This window comes from Neomonachus schauinslandi, chromosome 1 (assembly GCF_002201575.2).
Source record: "Neomonachus schauinslandi chromosome 1, ASM220157v2, whole genome shotgun sequence".
Taxonomy (NCBI): domain Eukaryota; kingdom Metazoa; phylum Chordata; class Mammalia; order Carnivora; family Phocidae; genus Neomonachus; species Neomonachus schauinslandi.
Window position 1 is genome coordinate 68991292 of NC_058403.1, and position 12341 is coordinate 69003632.

Sequence of the window (12341 nt, forward strand, 5' to 3'; positions counted from 1 at the left end):
TATAATTTTCAGATAGTAGAAATTGTTCTGTAACAATTTCTTAGCCCACTTGAAAATAACTGCATATCTCTCTACGCAGTACCATAATTTCTTTTTATCTTCATTGGTCAAAAAGGAATAGTTCTATTTTTGTTGGGTTACAGTTGTCAAAATTATTATCTGAAAAACATACAATTATGTTTTCTTCTGTTTGCATGTCTTCAATGTTTTTACAGGGCAGAGTATTTTTCTCTCTCTGTGTCCACAGTTTTTCAAGTCATGATTAAACTATTGGAGATACAACTGGAAGGGCTACCAACGTGTAATCGTTCAGTAGTAAACTGCAACAGAGCTGGTTTGAAAAAGGCAAGCACGGTTAAATCATAAGATTTAGCAAAACATAATTAAAAAAAAAAACACCTTTTAGAACAATGAGAACAATGATTTAAGTGTACCAGGCACAGCCATTAAATTCAATAAAGATAAAATAGTGATGTAGAAACCCAATTCAATTACTATCTGTAAGTCAAAGGACAATTTATACTTTTGAGGACAGGATCCACAATTTATAATCTTGTAATAGCCATTTTAAAAAATTACTGCAGTACTGATGAACTTTCCCATCATTTTAGGTTAATGAAAATGCTGGGGGTATGTAATCACTCTGAAAATTTCACCAATTATCCCATTTTCAAAGGCAAACTTCAGGCAGGTTATATATCCTGACAAATAAAGACGTGGTGACTTAGAATTCCTTCTCCTCCTCCAAGCTCTGAGGCTGCTGGGCTGCTGCTGAAGAGTGACTGCTGTGAAGTTCTGCTTCAAGGTCTGATTGTGGTCAACGCTTCCAACCCAAAGTCAGGAACGCCACTTCTGCCATCTGCCTAGGCTGGCACTCTCCCAGATTTTGTGCTTTGTTCAGAGGAACGTGACACAAAGGAATGTCTTGAGAATTCACTTTTCCATTTCTAGTGCCATACACACAGAAGAAATCCAGCCAGCAGAGGAAATAGATTGCCTAGCAGAAGCCAGAGGGTGACCACGAGGCTAGAGGAACGGGAACAGAGATCTAGGATTGAAAACAAAAAATTGACTTTCTGGAGACATTTTTGGAATAAATCATAGCAACTAGAAATTGACAGATGAGTAGAGGTGACTATTAAAAGATGAACAAGGACCACCTTGGAGAGCAGAACCAAGAATAACTTCCTGAGACCTAGATATGCAAAGTCATTTTTATACATTTATGGAAAAAGAATGAAATATTTTATGCAGGAAGAAAAGATGATGTACCCACCATATTGAGGTTAAAAGCAGCACCCCCAAAAAGAAAGAAGTGTCTTCAGGAAGTATCCCAACAAAACTAAAGATGCTACACAGGAAAGTAAATAAATATATTGGCTATTCTAACATGGGATGCAGGACTTTCTTCCTCTATTCTTCCTTGTCCTTTTTAAGTAGGGTAACCCTATAATTTATCATCCCAAATCAGGGCATTTTGAGACAAGTGTTGCAATAAATTTCCCAAGATGGAACCACTCGTGCCTGTGGTGCCATGGCAGCAAACTGAAACTTAGATAACTTTTGTGTTCCTCCGCTTGACCAGAAACACAGTATAACTAGTAAACTAATCTTCAACTGCCAAGCCAACTCTGGTACTTGTACTTATTTCCTTTTTCCTTGATTTTTTTTTTTAAAGATTTTATTTATTTGACAGAGACACAGCGAGAGAGGGAACACAAGCACGGGAGTGGGAGAGGGAGAAGCAGGCTTCCGGCGGAGCAGGGAGCCCGATGCGGGGCTTGATCCCAGGACCCTGGGATCATGACCTGAGCCGAAGGCAGATGCTTAATGACTGAGCCACCCAGGCGCCCCTTCCTTGATCTTTCTAAATAAGGTCAGCTTGCCAGCCCAGCTAATCAGCTTAACCCAAGTACTTCTTCCTTGTTCCCTACCTGTAGTCTTTTCCCCTTATTTTGCAGTTCTTTATACTCTTGAGATGAGACTGCCTACTTTATGAAGTGTGAAATAAAATTTGCTTAGATCAACTAATTTGTTCTTTTTGATTAACACAAGGCAATGCTATTAATAATTATACCAAGCCCACAGTACATGGACTGTCCCAGGTAAACCAGTACCTGATCTCTAAGTATCTGCCCATCTATCCATATTACCCCAGGCAGATATGGAAATGGCAGAAGAGGGGCGCCTGGGTGGCTCAGTCGGTTGAGCATCTGCCTTCAGCTCAGGTCATGATCTCAGGATCCTGGGATCCAGTCCTGAGTCAGGCTCCTAGTTCAGCGGGGAGCCTGCTTCTCCCTTCCCCTGCTTGTGCTCTCTCTCTCTGTCAAATAAATAAATAAAATCTTTAAAAAAAAAAAAAAAAGAAATGGCAGAAGATTCTATGGGCTTTGGGCACTAGGAATATATTTTAATTTAGCCACAAGTTGTTCTGAGGGCTAAAATGACTTCTCAAAACAATTCTCAGAATAGAAAACATTTTTATTGCAGTCAAGAGACCAGGTCAACCTGACTTTATTTTAGAATGAGTTGTCCTTTCTAATATTTTGATCAATAAAGAACCAACCAAGCTTCAAGTCTGACGTGCTTAAAAGGTAAGAAAAATAGGACTGGTCTTCAGCTATAGGATGAATAGAATGATAATGTCAAGGCACTGGAGCTTGTACTTCTGAGCACTATGCAGTGTGGAACAAGTATTTTAAAAAAATTATTTTTAAAAAGTACTTGTGGCTGTAAGCCAGGTAAACCATGGGGAACTTCTATTCTTCCTCAATGGAATCATGCTGGTATTTGTTAAATCTTAAAAAAAAAAAATCCCACTTAGCTAAGAATGGTTCTCAAAGTGTAGTCCTTGTGTCAACAATATCAGCATCACCTGGGAACTTGTTAAAAATGCAAGTTCTCGGGCTCCGACCCAGATCTTCTGAACCCAAAACTCTGGATTTTAACATGATTCTGATGTATAAAGTTTGAGAACTTTTGACCTAGGACTGCAATATCTAATACGGCAGCCGCAGCTATATGTGCTATTTAACTCTAATTAAAATAGTTTCGGGGTGCTTGGGTGGTTCAGTTGGTTAAGCGTCTGCCTTTGGCTCAGGTCATGTTCCCAGGGTCCTGGGATCGAGCCCTCGTTGGGCTCCCTGCTCAGTGGGGAGCCTGCTTCTCCCTCTCCTGCTCCCCCTGCGTATGCTCTGTCAAATAAACAAATAAAATCTTTAAAAAAATAAAAATAGTTTCTCACATTAGCCACATTTTACATGTTCAACAGTCATATGTGACTAATGACTATTGTACTGGATAGTGCAAACTATGGAAACATTTCCATAAACCCAGAGCTGATGTGGTAGAGTGGTCTGGGCTGCATTAAGGAATAGACCCTGAAGTGACTAATAACATAAGCATATCCCTTTATCTCCTGATTTTCAATTTGGCCCAAAGGAAACAGGAGAAGTAGGCATTGTTTATCTACTGTTGGTACTAATATTTAACAAGCTTTTAAAACATTAATGGCAGTTCTGGAACATTTGTTCTTCAAAAACACTGCACTTTCAGTGCTAGTACTAATTAAAACGAAAAGATTCAGAAAGAGGGTTTCAAAATGAATTAGACAGATAAGATAAATTAGTTTTTATCTGAACTTCATTATTTATTAGTTCATGGATAATACATTACTTTATCTCTTTATACCTTAGTTTTCTCATGTGTAAAACAATAATTCCTACCTCATTAGGTTTTGTGATGATTAAATGCAATGATACGGACATAAAGCACTTGGCAAAGTGTCTAGCATTCAATAAATGGAAACAAAAACAACCCCTACAATCTGAAGAGACTTGAAAGAATTCAGAAATAAATCTTTCATAGTCACTAATGGAAACTATTTTGGGCAATATAGAACTATCTAATCACACCCTAGCACTTAGAAGTGACAACTAGAAAAAAGGAGAGAGAAAAGAAAGTCAGAGGTTTTTGTTTTTGTTTTTAAAGATTTTATTTATTTGACAGAGAGAGCACAAGCAGAGGGAGAGGGAGAAGCAGGCTCCCCACTGAGCAGGGAGCCCAATGCGGGACTCGATCCCAGAACCCTGAGATCATGACCTGAGCCAAAGGTAGCTGCTTAACCGACTGAGCCACCCAGGCGTCCCAGAAAGTCAGTTTTACATTCTTTTTTTTTTTTAAGATTTTACCCACCCATCCGAGAGAGAGAGAGAGAGAGAGAGAGAGGGAGAGAGAGAGGAGAAGGAGGAGGGAGAGCACGAGCAGGGGGAGGGGCAGACAGAGGGAGAAGCCGGCTTCCCACTGAACAGGGAGCCCTATGCAGGGCTCCACCCCAGGACCCCGAGATCATGACCTGAGCTGAAGGTAGACGCTTAACCAACTGAGCCACCCAGGCACCCCAGAGTTTTACATTCTAAAAGAAATTACAAATATAAGAAAAGGCTATGCAAACTAACACCTAAGAACAACAATAACAAAAATCAGAAGAATTTAGGGAGAATGTCTTTTACACTTCCTCCAGAATATTAGCATTTTTAATGTTTTATAGGTATGCTTAAAAACCTAAAAAAATACTTTCCTAAGACAGATCAGGGGTGATAATTTGTTTAATAAGGTTCATCATAGGTTAATTCTAATTATTAGTATTTCTCACACAGGTACATTTAAAGCATCAAAATATTTTTACATATTTAGTGGGTCATAAAAAAGTATTACACAGAAACAAACTATTTACCTGAAAGAAACATTTGTCATAGTTTCTGGCACATAGTTCAATAAATATTCAGTAAAGGCTAGTATGCTCAGTGAACACATTAACAAATACAGTAAGTCAGGATATTTTAGAATTTCAACAGTGATGTGTATGTTTAAAAAGCAATGCCTAAAATGTATCTGTTCTTGTAATACTTACACATTTTTCAAAATTGTAGTAGTGATTTGGTGCTTGCAACGCTCTTTTGAGCATGCTTCCTCATAGAAATGGACAAGTTAACAGGGAAATCAATCACATTATAGCAGCACCGTATGAGAAGGGTGACTGATAAAGAAGGAGTAGGATAAGCAGAGTTTAAGGTGCAGACTGTGCAGGTGATTTGCAATCTCTACCCCCCACCTCCTTTTAATAGATTCACTTGTCTTTGTCATGCTCCAAGGACAGGAAATAATCATCTCATAGCCCCTTGACCTGGTTTGGATTTTCTCTCATTCCTAGACATTCTTCTACTCTACTCCCAAGATTCTTACCCCTGAACTAGCTGGAATTAACTATTGCAACTCTGCCAGTGGCTCAATCCTTGCTCATGTCTTGGACAATGAGATGGTGACAGACTGTCACAGTTACCTGAGATTAGGCCTGAGGATGGGAACTCCATCAGAACCACCTAACTTGTGGACTATCAGCCCTCTTATTCTAACCAAAACAATTTAACAGGAACAACAAAATTAAGTCATTCTACCAGCTTCATGTTAAAAGTAAAAGTTAACTAAAAATATTTAACACTATTTATACTATTTACCACACCAAAAGGACCTAAGATCTTTTTTTTTTTTAAAGATTTTATTTATTTGTCAGAGAGAGATAGAGAGAGAGCATAAGCAGGGGGAGCGGCAGGCAGAGGGAGAAGCAGGCTCCCCGCTGAGCAGGGAGCCTGATGTGGGACTCAATCCCAGGACCCTGGGATTATGACCTGAGCTGAAGGCAGATGCTTAACCAACTGAACCACCCAGGTGTCCCTAGGATCTTTTTTTTTTTAAGAGTTTATTTATTTGAGAGAGAGAAAACAAGCTGGGGGGCAGAGGGAGAGGGAGAGGCAGACTCCCTGCTGAGTGGGGAGCCCCACGTGGGGCTTGATCCCAGGACCCTGGGATCATGACCTGAGCCAAAGGCAGATGCCTAACCGACTGAGCCATCCAGGCGCCCCAGGACCTAAGATCTTACATCATTTCAAACGATTCATTGTGTCATTATTATTATAACTGCAGAAAACAGCTGACTCCCTGAAGTTCTGTTCAGAAAAGAGTTAACATAGCAGGCCTGAGATTGCCATCCTTTGAAAGTCCTGCTTGCAAGGATGGTTTAGCGGGTATCCGAGAACAGGTTTCTGCCAGACTTCACCCTATTGCCAACCTTTGCTGATTCTGCTTTGTATCTCTTCAGTTTAACAAATCTTAGCCATAAATACAACTACAGGCTGAGTCCTGTGAGTCCTCGAGAATCACCAAACCTGGAGGTGGTCCCAGGCACCCCCACAAGTACCAGTCTTCTAAAACTCATGCTCTACCTAACAGTTCATATCTGCAGAAAGTCCCCAGGATTTGGGAAATAAAGGAAATTAAATCTTAGAGGTGGAGAAACTGAGGTGTAAATGAATGCAGCCCTCCATTTTCAACCAGACCATGGAACAGGCAAAGGGCTACCCAGTTCCATTTAAAAAATACCCCCAACTGAGAAAATGAAACAGTACATAAGATCTTTATTATTCATATTCTAAAATATCAAACTGCCATAAAATCACAGAGGTCATTTAATTAAAATCTCATAGATCTTAGGTCAAAGCTTTAATTGAGAATTCATGAAATCTGCTTTTGTAACTCTCAGAAATGGGTCATCAGGCTCAGTTCACACAGCTTCAGTAATGGGAAATGGCCTTTTCTCAAGGTAGTTCTTTCCATTCCTCTCCTGGACTAAGGATCAAAAGGATTTAACTGGAATCTGTCTCCCTACAACTCTGTTCTGTTGTTCTCAATTCTACTCTCTGGAGTCTCACAGAATGAGAAAAACATACATCCGTGAAAACCACTTTGTCTCTACTAGCCCATCTTTCTATCTTGCTTTGTGCATATTTATGTGTCCTTGCACCTTTCTCTTCTTTGTGGTTATGTCAATCCCTTCTTTAACCATATTGTCCAGTGTCCTTCCCTTTCTTTTACCTCACCTACTCATAATACAGGCATTCCTTGGAGATAGTGCAGGTTCAGTTCCAAATCACCAAATAGGCAAATATTGCAATAAAACAAGTCAAATGAATTTTTTTGTTTCCTGGTGCATTTTAAAAGTTGTATTTACACAGTACTGCAGTCTATTAAGTGTGCAAGAGTATATGTCTAAAAAAATGTACAGACCTTAATTTAAAAGTACTTTGTTGTTCAAAAATGCTAACTATCATCTGAACTTTCTGCAAGTTATAATCTTTTTTGCTGGTGGAGGGTCTTGCCTCGATGTTGATGGTTGCTGACTGGTTAGGGTGGTGGCTGTTGAAGGTTGGGGCTGGCTGTGGTAATTTCTTAAAATAAGACAACAATGAAGTCTGTCACATCGATTGACTCTTCCTCTCACAAATGATTTCTCTGTAGCATGTGATGATGTTTGATAGCATTTTACCCACAGTAAAACTTCTTTCAAAATTGGAATCAATTCTCTCAAACCCTGCTGCTGCTTTATCAACTAAGTTTAATGTCATACTCTAAATCCGCTGTTGTCCTTTCAACAGTCTTCACAGCATCTGCACCAGGAGTAGTTTCTATCTCAAGAAACCACTTTCTTTGCTCATCCATAAGAAGCAACTCCTCATCCATTCAAGTTTTATCAGGAGATTGCAGCAATTCAGCCACATCTTCAGGCTCCACTTCTAATTCTAGTTCTCTTGCTGTTTCCCCCACATCTGTACTTACTTCCTCCCCTGGAGTCTTGGACCCTCAAAGTCATCCATGAGGGCTGGAACCAACTTCTTCCAAACTCCTGTGAATGTGGGTATTTTGACTTCTTCCCATGAAACACGAATTTTTTTTTAAAGATTTACTTATTTATTTATTTGAGAGAGAGTAAAACAGCGAGAAAGCACACGAGCACAGAGGGAAAGGGAGAAGCAGACTCCCCACTGAGCAGAGAGCTGGAAGCACGGCTCAATCCCAAGACCCTGAGATTACACCTGAGTGGAAGGCAGATGCTTAACTGATTGAGCCACCCAGGCACCCCCCCTTTTAAGATTTTATTTATTTATTTGAGAGAGAGAGAGAGAGAGCGCATGAGAGAGAGAGAGAGGGCACAAGCAGGGGGGAGGGGTAGAGGGAGCAGATTCCCCACCGAGCAGGGAGTCCGATGCGGGACTCGATCCCAGAATCCTGGGACCATGACCTGAGCCAAAGGCAGACACTTAACCGACTGAGCCACTCAGGCGCCTGGAACAGGAATGTTCTTAATGACATCTAGAATGGTGAATCCTTGCAAGAAGGTTTTCAATTTACTTTGCTTGAATCCACCAGAGCAGTCACTATCTATGGCAGCTACAGCCTTATAAAATATAGTTCTTAAATAATAAGACTCAAAAGTCAAAATTACTCCTTGATTTGTGGGCTACAGAATGGATGCTGTATTAGCAGGTATGAAAACAACATGAGCCTCATTGTTCATTTCTATTGGAGCTCTTGGATAACCAGATGGATTCAAAATGAGCAGTAATTTTAAAAGCAATCATTTTTTTTTCTGAGAAGTAAGTCTCAATGCTGGGCTTAAAATAGTAAACCATATTGCAAACAGATGTGCTGTCATCCAGGCTTTGTTGTTCCACCTACACAGAACAAAGGCAGAGTAGATTTGGTGTAATTCTTAAGGGCCCTAGGACTTTCAGAATGGTAAATGAGCACTGGCTTCAACTTCAAGTCACCAGCTGCATTAGCCCCTAACAAGAGAGTTGGCCTGCCTTTGGAAGCCTTTAGAAGATTTGAAGCCAGGTATTGACTTCTCTCTAGCTATGAATGTCCTCAATGGCATCTTCCAACAGAAGCTTCATGTACATTGCAAATCTGTTGTTTAGTGTAGCCACTTCCACTGTTTACCTGAGCTAGATCTTCTGGAGAACTTGCTGCAGCTAATACAACAGCACCTGCTGCTTCCCTTTACACTTGTACGTTATGGAGACGTCTTCTTTCCCTAAACCTTATGAACCAACCTCTGCTAGCTTCTGACTTTTCTTCTGCAGCTTCCTTACCTCTCTCAGCCTTCACATAAGTGAAGAGAGTTGGGGCCTTGCTCTGAATTAGGCTTTGCTTAAGAGAATGTTGTGTCTGGTTTGAACTTCTATCCAGACCACCCAGACTTTCTCCATATCAGCAGTAAGGATGTTTCACTTTTTTTTTTTTTTTAGTTATTTGTGTATTCACTGTAATATCACTTTTCATTTCCTTCAAGAACTTTTCCTTTGCATTCACAACTTGGCCAACTGACACAACTAACTTTTGACATGCTTTCTTCACAACGTTGAATCGTTTCTAGCTTTCGATTTAAAGTGACAGACATGTGACTCTTTCTTTTACTCAAAAGCTTAGAGGACACGGTAGGGTTATTAATTGGCCTAATTTCAACACTGTTGTGTCTCAGGGAATAGGGACGCCTGAGGAAGAGGAGGGAAATGGGAATCGTTGGTTGGTGGAGCAGTCAGAACACACACAGTTAGCAATTAAGTTCACTTTCTAGTGAGTGTGGTTCCTGGTGCCCCAAAACAACAAAATTACAATAGTAAAATCAAAGATCACTGATCATAGATCACCATAACAAATATAATAATAATTTAAAAGTTTAAAATATTGTGAGAATTACCAAAGTGTGACACAGAGACATGAATTGAGCCAATGCTGTTGGAAAAGTGGTGCTGGCAGAGTGGCTGACACAGCTGGCGCAAGCCTTCCATTTGTAAAATATGCAGTATCTGTGAAGTGCAATAAAGTAAAGCAGACTAAAATGAGGTGTGCCTGTATAACTGAAATACATTTAATTGCTTTTTGTGTTTAATGAGCAGAAGTTCGTTTACACTTAATTTCATTTTTTTCCCCCAAATCAGAGGGTCTTTAGAAAGGTTCCTTAACCTTGCTCTTACTGAATGGAAATATAATGTTTACTCACCTTCAGTTTCTAACAATGGTGGGAAGAAGGCTTTCCCATAAAATTGCAATTAGAAGAGAAGATGTTCCACCTGTTTTAGAGTTTCCTTGAAGGGAATTTCCAACATTATATAAGAAAAGTCCTTGTCTTTACTCCAACCACAGAGACTACTCACCTAGTGGTAGAGCTCGGGTCAAGTTAGTAGCTGGAGGATCAGTTTCTGGAGGACAGAGCTCACAGAAGTCCCAACATGATGGGCAGAGCAGGTTACCATCATGAATCCAGCCATTCATCTGAATACTGACGGGGAGGACCTGCCCAGCTCGACTACACAAATATGAAGTGTTCTGAACCCAAACTGTCAGACCTTGAGGAGAACAAGAAACCTTCGAATAGGAAGAAAAAAAATTCAGATCAATAAGATTCTCATATATGATATATGAGCCATTTTCAATTACAGGAAAATACATTAGAATTTACTAAAAATACTGACCATAAAACACAATTTGGGACGTAGGCATATCTTTAATCTCATATAAAGAAAGTTAAATTATTCAGGTTCTAAAAGAATTTTCACTCTGTGGTAGTAGTTCTTCAACTTTTAGTTTATCACTTTCAAAAAATCTGAGGAAAGCTACAGACACTCTTCTTTAAATATACAAGACAACACACAACTTTACATACAATCTGGATTTATAGACCCCAAAGCCAATTTGTCAAGAATAACATTTCTGTAGGGGTGCCTGGCTGGTTTACTCTGTGGAGCAATGCAACTCTTGATCCCGGAGTTGTGAATTTGGGCCCCACATTGTGTGTAGAGATTATTTAAAAAAATCAAATCTTAGGGGCACCTGGTTGGCTCAGTCAGAAGAACACACAACTCTTGATCTCAGGGTCCTGAGTTCGAGCCCCACGTTGGGTGTAGAGATTACTTAAATAAATAAAACTTTAAAAATAATAATAATAAAATCTTATTAAAAAAAGAACAACATGGGTCGCCTGGGTGGCTCAGTCATTAAGCGTCTGCCTTTGGCTCAGGTCATGATCCCAGGGTCCTGGGATCGAGCCCCACATCAGGCTCCCTGCTCCGCGGGAAGCCTGCTTCTCCTTCTCCCACTCCCCCTGCTGTGTTCCCTCTCTTGCTGTGTCTCTGTCAAATAAATAAATAAAATCTTTAAAAAAAAAAAAAAGAACAACGCTTCTGTAGATTATAGTATCCTCATTATACTTCAGCTTAAACCTTTGTCAAAGAGTCATTACTTGTGGGGCACCTGGGTGGCTCAGTCGTTAAGCGTCTGCCCTCGGCTCAGGTCATGATCCCAGGGTCCTGGGATCGAGCCCCGCATCGGGCTCCCTGCTCAGCAGGGAGTCTGCTTCTCCCTCTCTCACCCCCCCTGCTTGTGTTCCCTCTCTCGCTGTGTCTCTTTGTCAAATAAATAAATAAAATCTTAAGAAAAAAAAAAAGAGCCATTACTCGTATCATTTTCTCAAGTTACACATTTTATAAATCAAATTTTTATTAGTTATTTTAAATTATAAAAATAATATGTTCATTGTAAAAAAAGTATTACAGCACAGAAATGTACATAGTGAAAAATTTTATTTTTTTATTTTTATTTTTAAAGATTTTATTTATTTATTTGACAGAGAGAGATAGCGAGAGCAGGAACACAAGCAGGGGGAGTGGGAGAGGGAGAAGCAGGCTCCCCGCTGAGCAGGGAGCCCAATGTGGGGCTTGATCCCAGGACACTGGGATCATGATCTGAGCCAAAGGCAGACGCTTAACGACTGAGCCACCCAGGTGCCCCCACAGTAAAAGTTTTTAATTCTTTTTCACTATCACAGATCCTCTGCTCAGGTATAAAAAAGGTCCTAGTGATTTTACATGGACTGGTAACATCTTTAAAGGTAGGACTCACATCTTAACTGCAAGGGGTAGCTAATGAAGTCAATTTTAAAAAGCAAACACATTAAAGCTAACTTTTTAAAAAAAGATTTTATTTGGGGTGGGCAGACGCTTAAGCGACTGAGCCACGCAGGCATCCCTCAATGTTGTTTTCTAAAAAGACTTCACATTAATTTCAATTATGCTACTTCACTTTATATATTTCTGGAACTTCTCTCCTGGGCCTAACTTCAAACCAAGTACATGGTTCTGAATATGTCTGATGGTGGCAAATTTTTACTTAGCAAGTTAATATAATTTTTAGAAATAACTAAAAGTTGCCCAGAACCAAATCTAGTAAAGGTAGTTGACTAAACTGGCTAACATTAAGTTAATATAGGTAGGGGGATGTCCTTGAGTATAATATACAAGGTACTTGGGGAAGAGGGTGAAGCATGTCAGCAATTTGCACTTAAATGACTAAAAAAAATTTTGTACCATTCTTGCAGCTTTTCTGTCAAAATAAATAAAACAAACAACAAACAACAAAACAGCTAATCCCTGTTAAGTGTTTGGAGA

At 39.8% G+C, this 12341-nt stretch overlaps 1 protein-coding gene across 2 annotated transcripts in view; it reads right to left on the bottom strand.

The window, feature by feature from the left end:
- Positions 1-285: 285 nt before the first annotated feature.
- Positions 286-12341, bottom strand: part of LMLN (leishmanolysin like peptidase) — a 73356-nt gene continuing 61300 nt past the window's right edge. Inside the window, exons 16-17 of one of the 2 annotated variants that reach the window (XM_021692466.1) lie at positions 10053-10263; positions 286-1048 (exon numbers count right to left, since the gene is read on the bottom strand). In XM_021692466.1, coding sequence (XP_021548141.1) covers positions 948-1048; positions 10053-10263 — 312 coding nt within the window. In that variant the 3' untranslated portion in view covers positions 286-947. The remainder of the gene's footprint in view (positions 1049-10052; positions 10264-12341) is intronic. The other variant, XM_021692467.1, reaches the window with a different exon arrangement.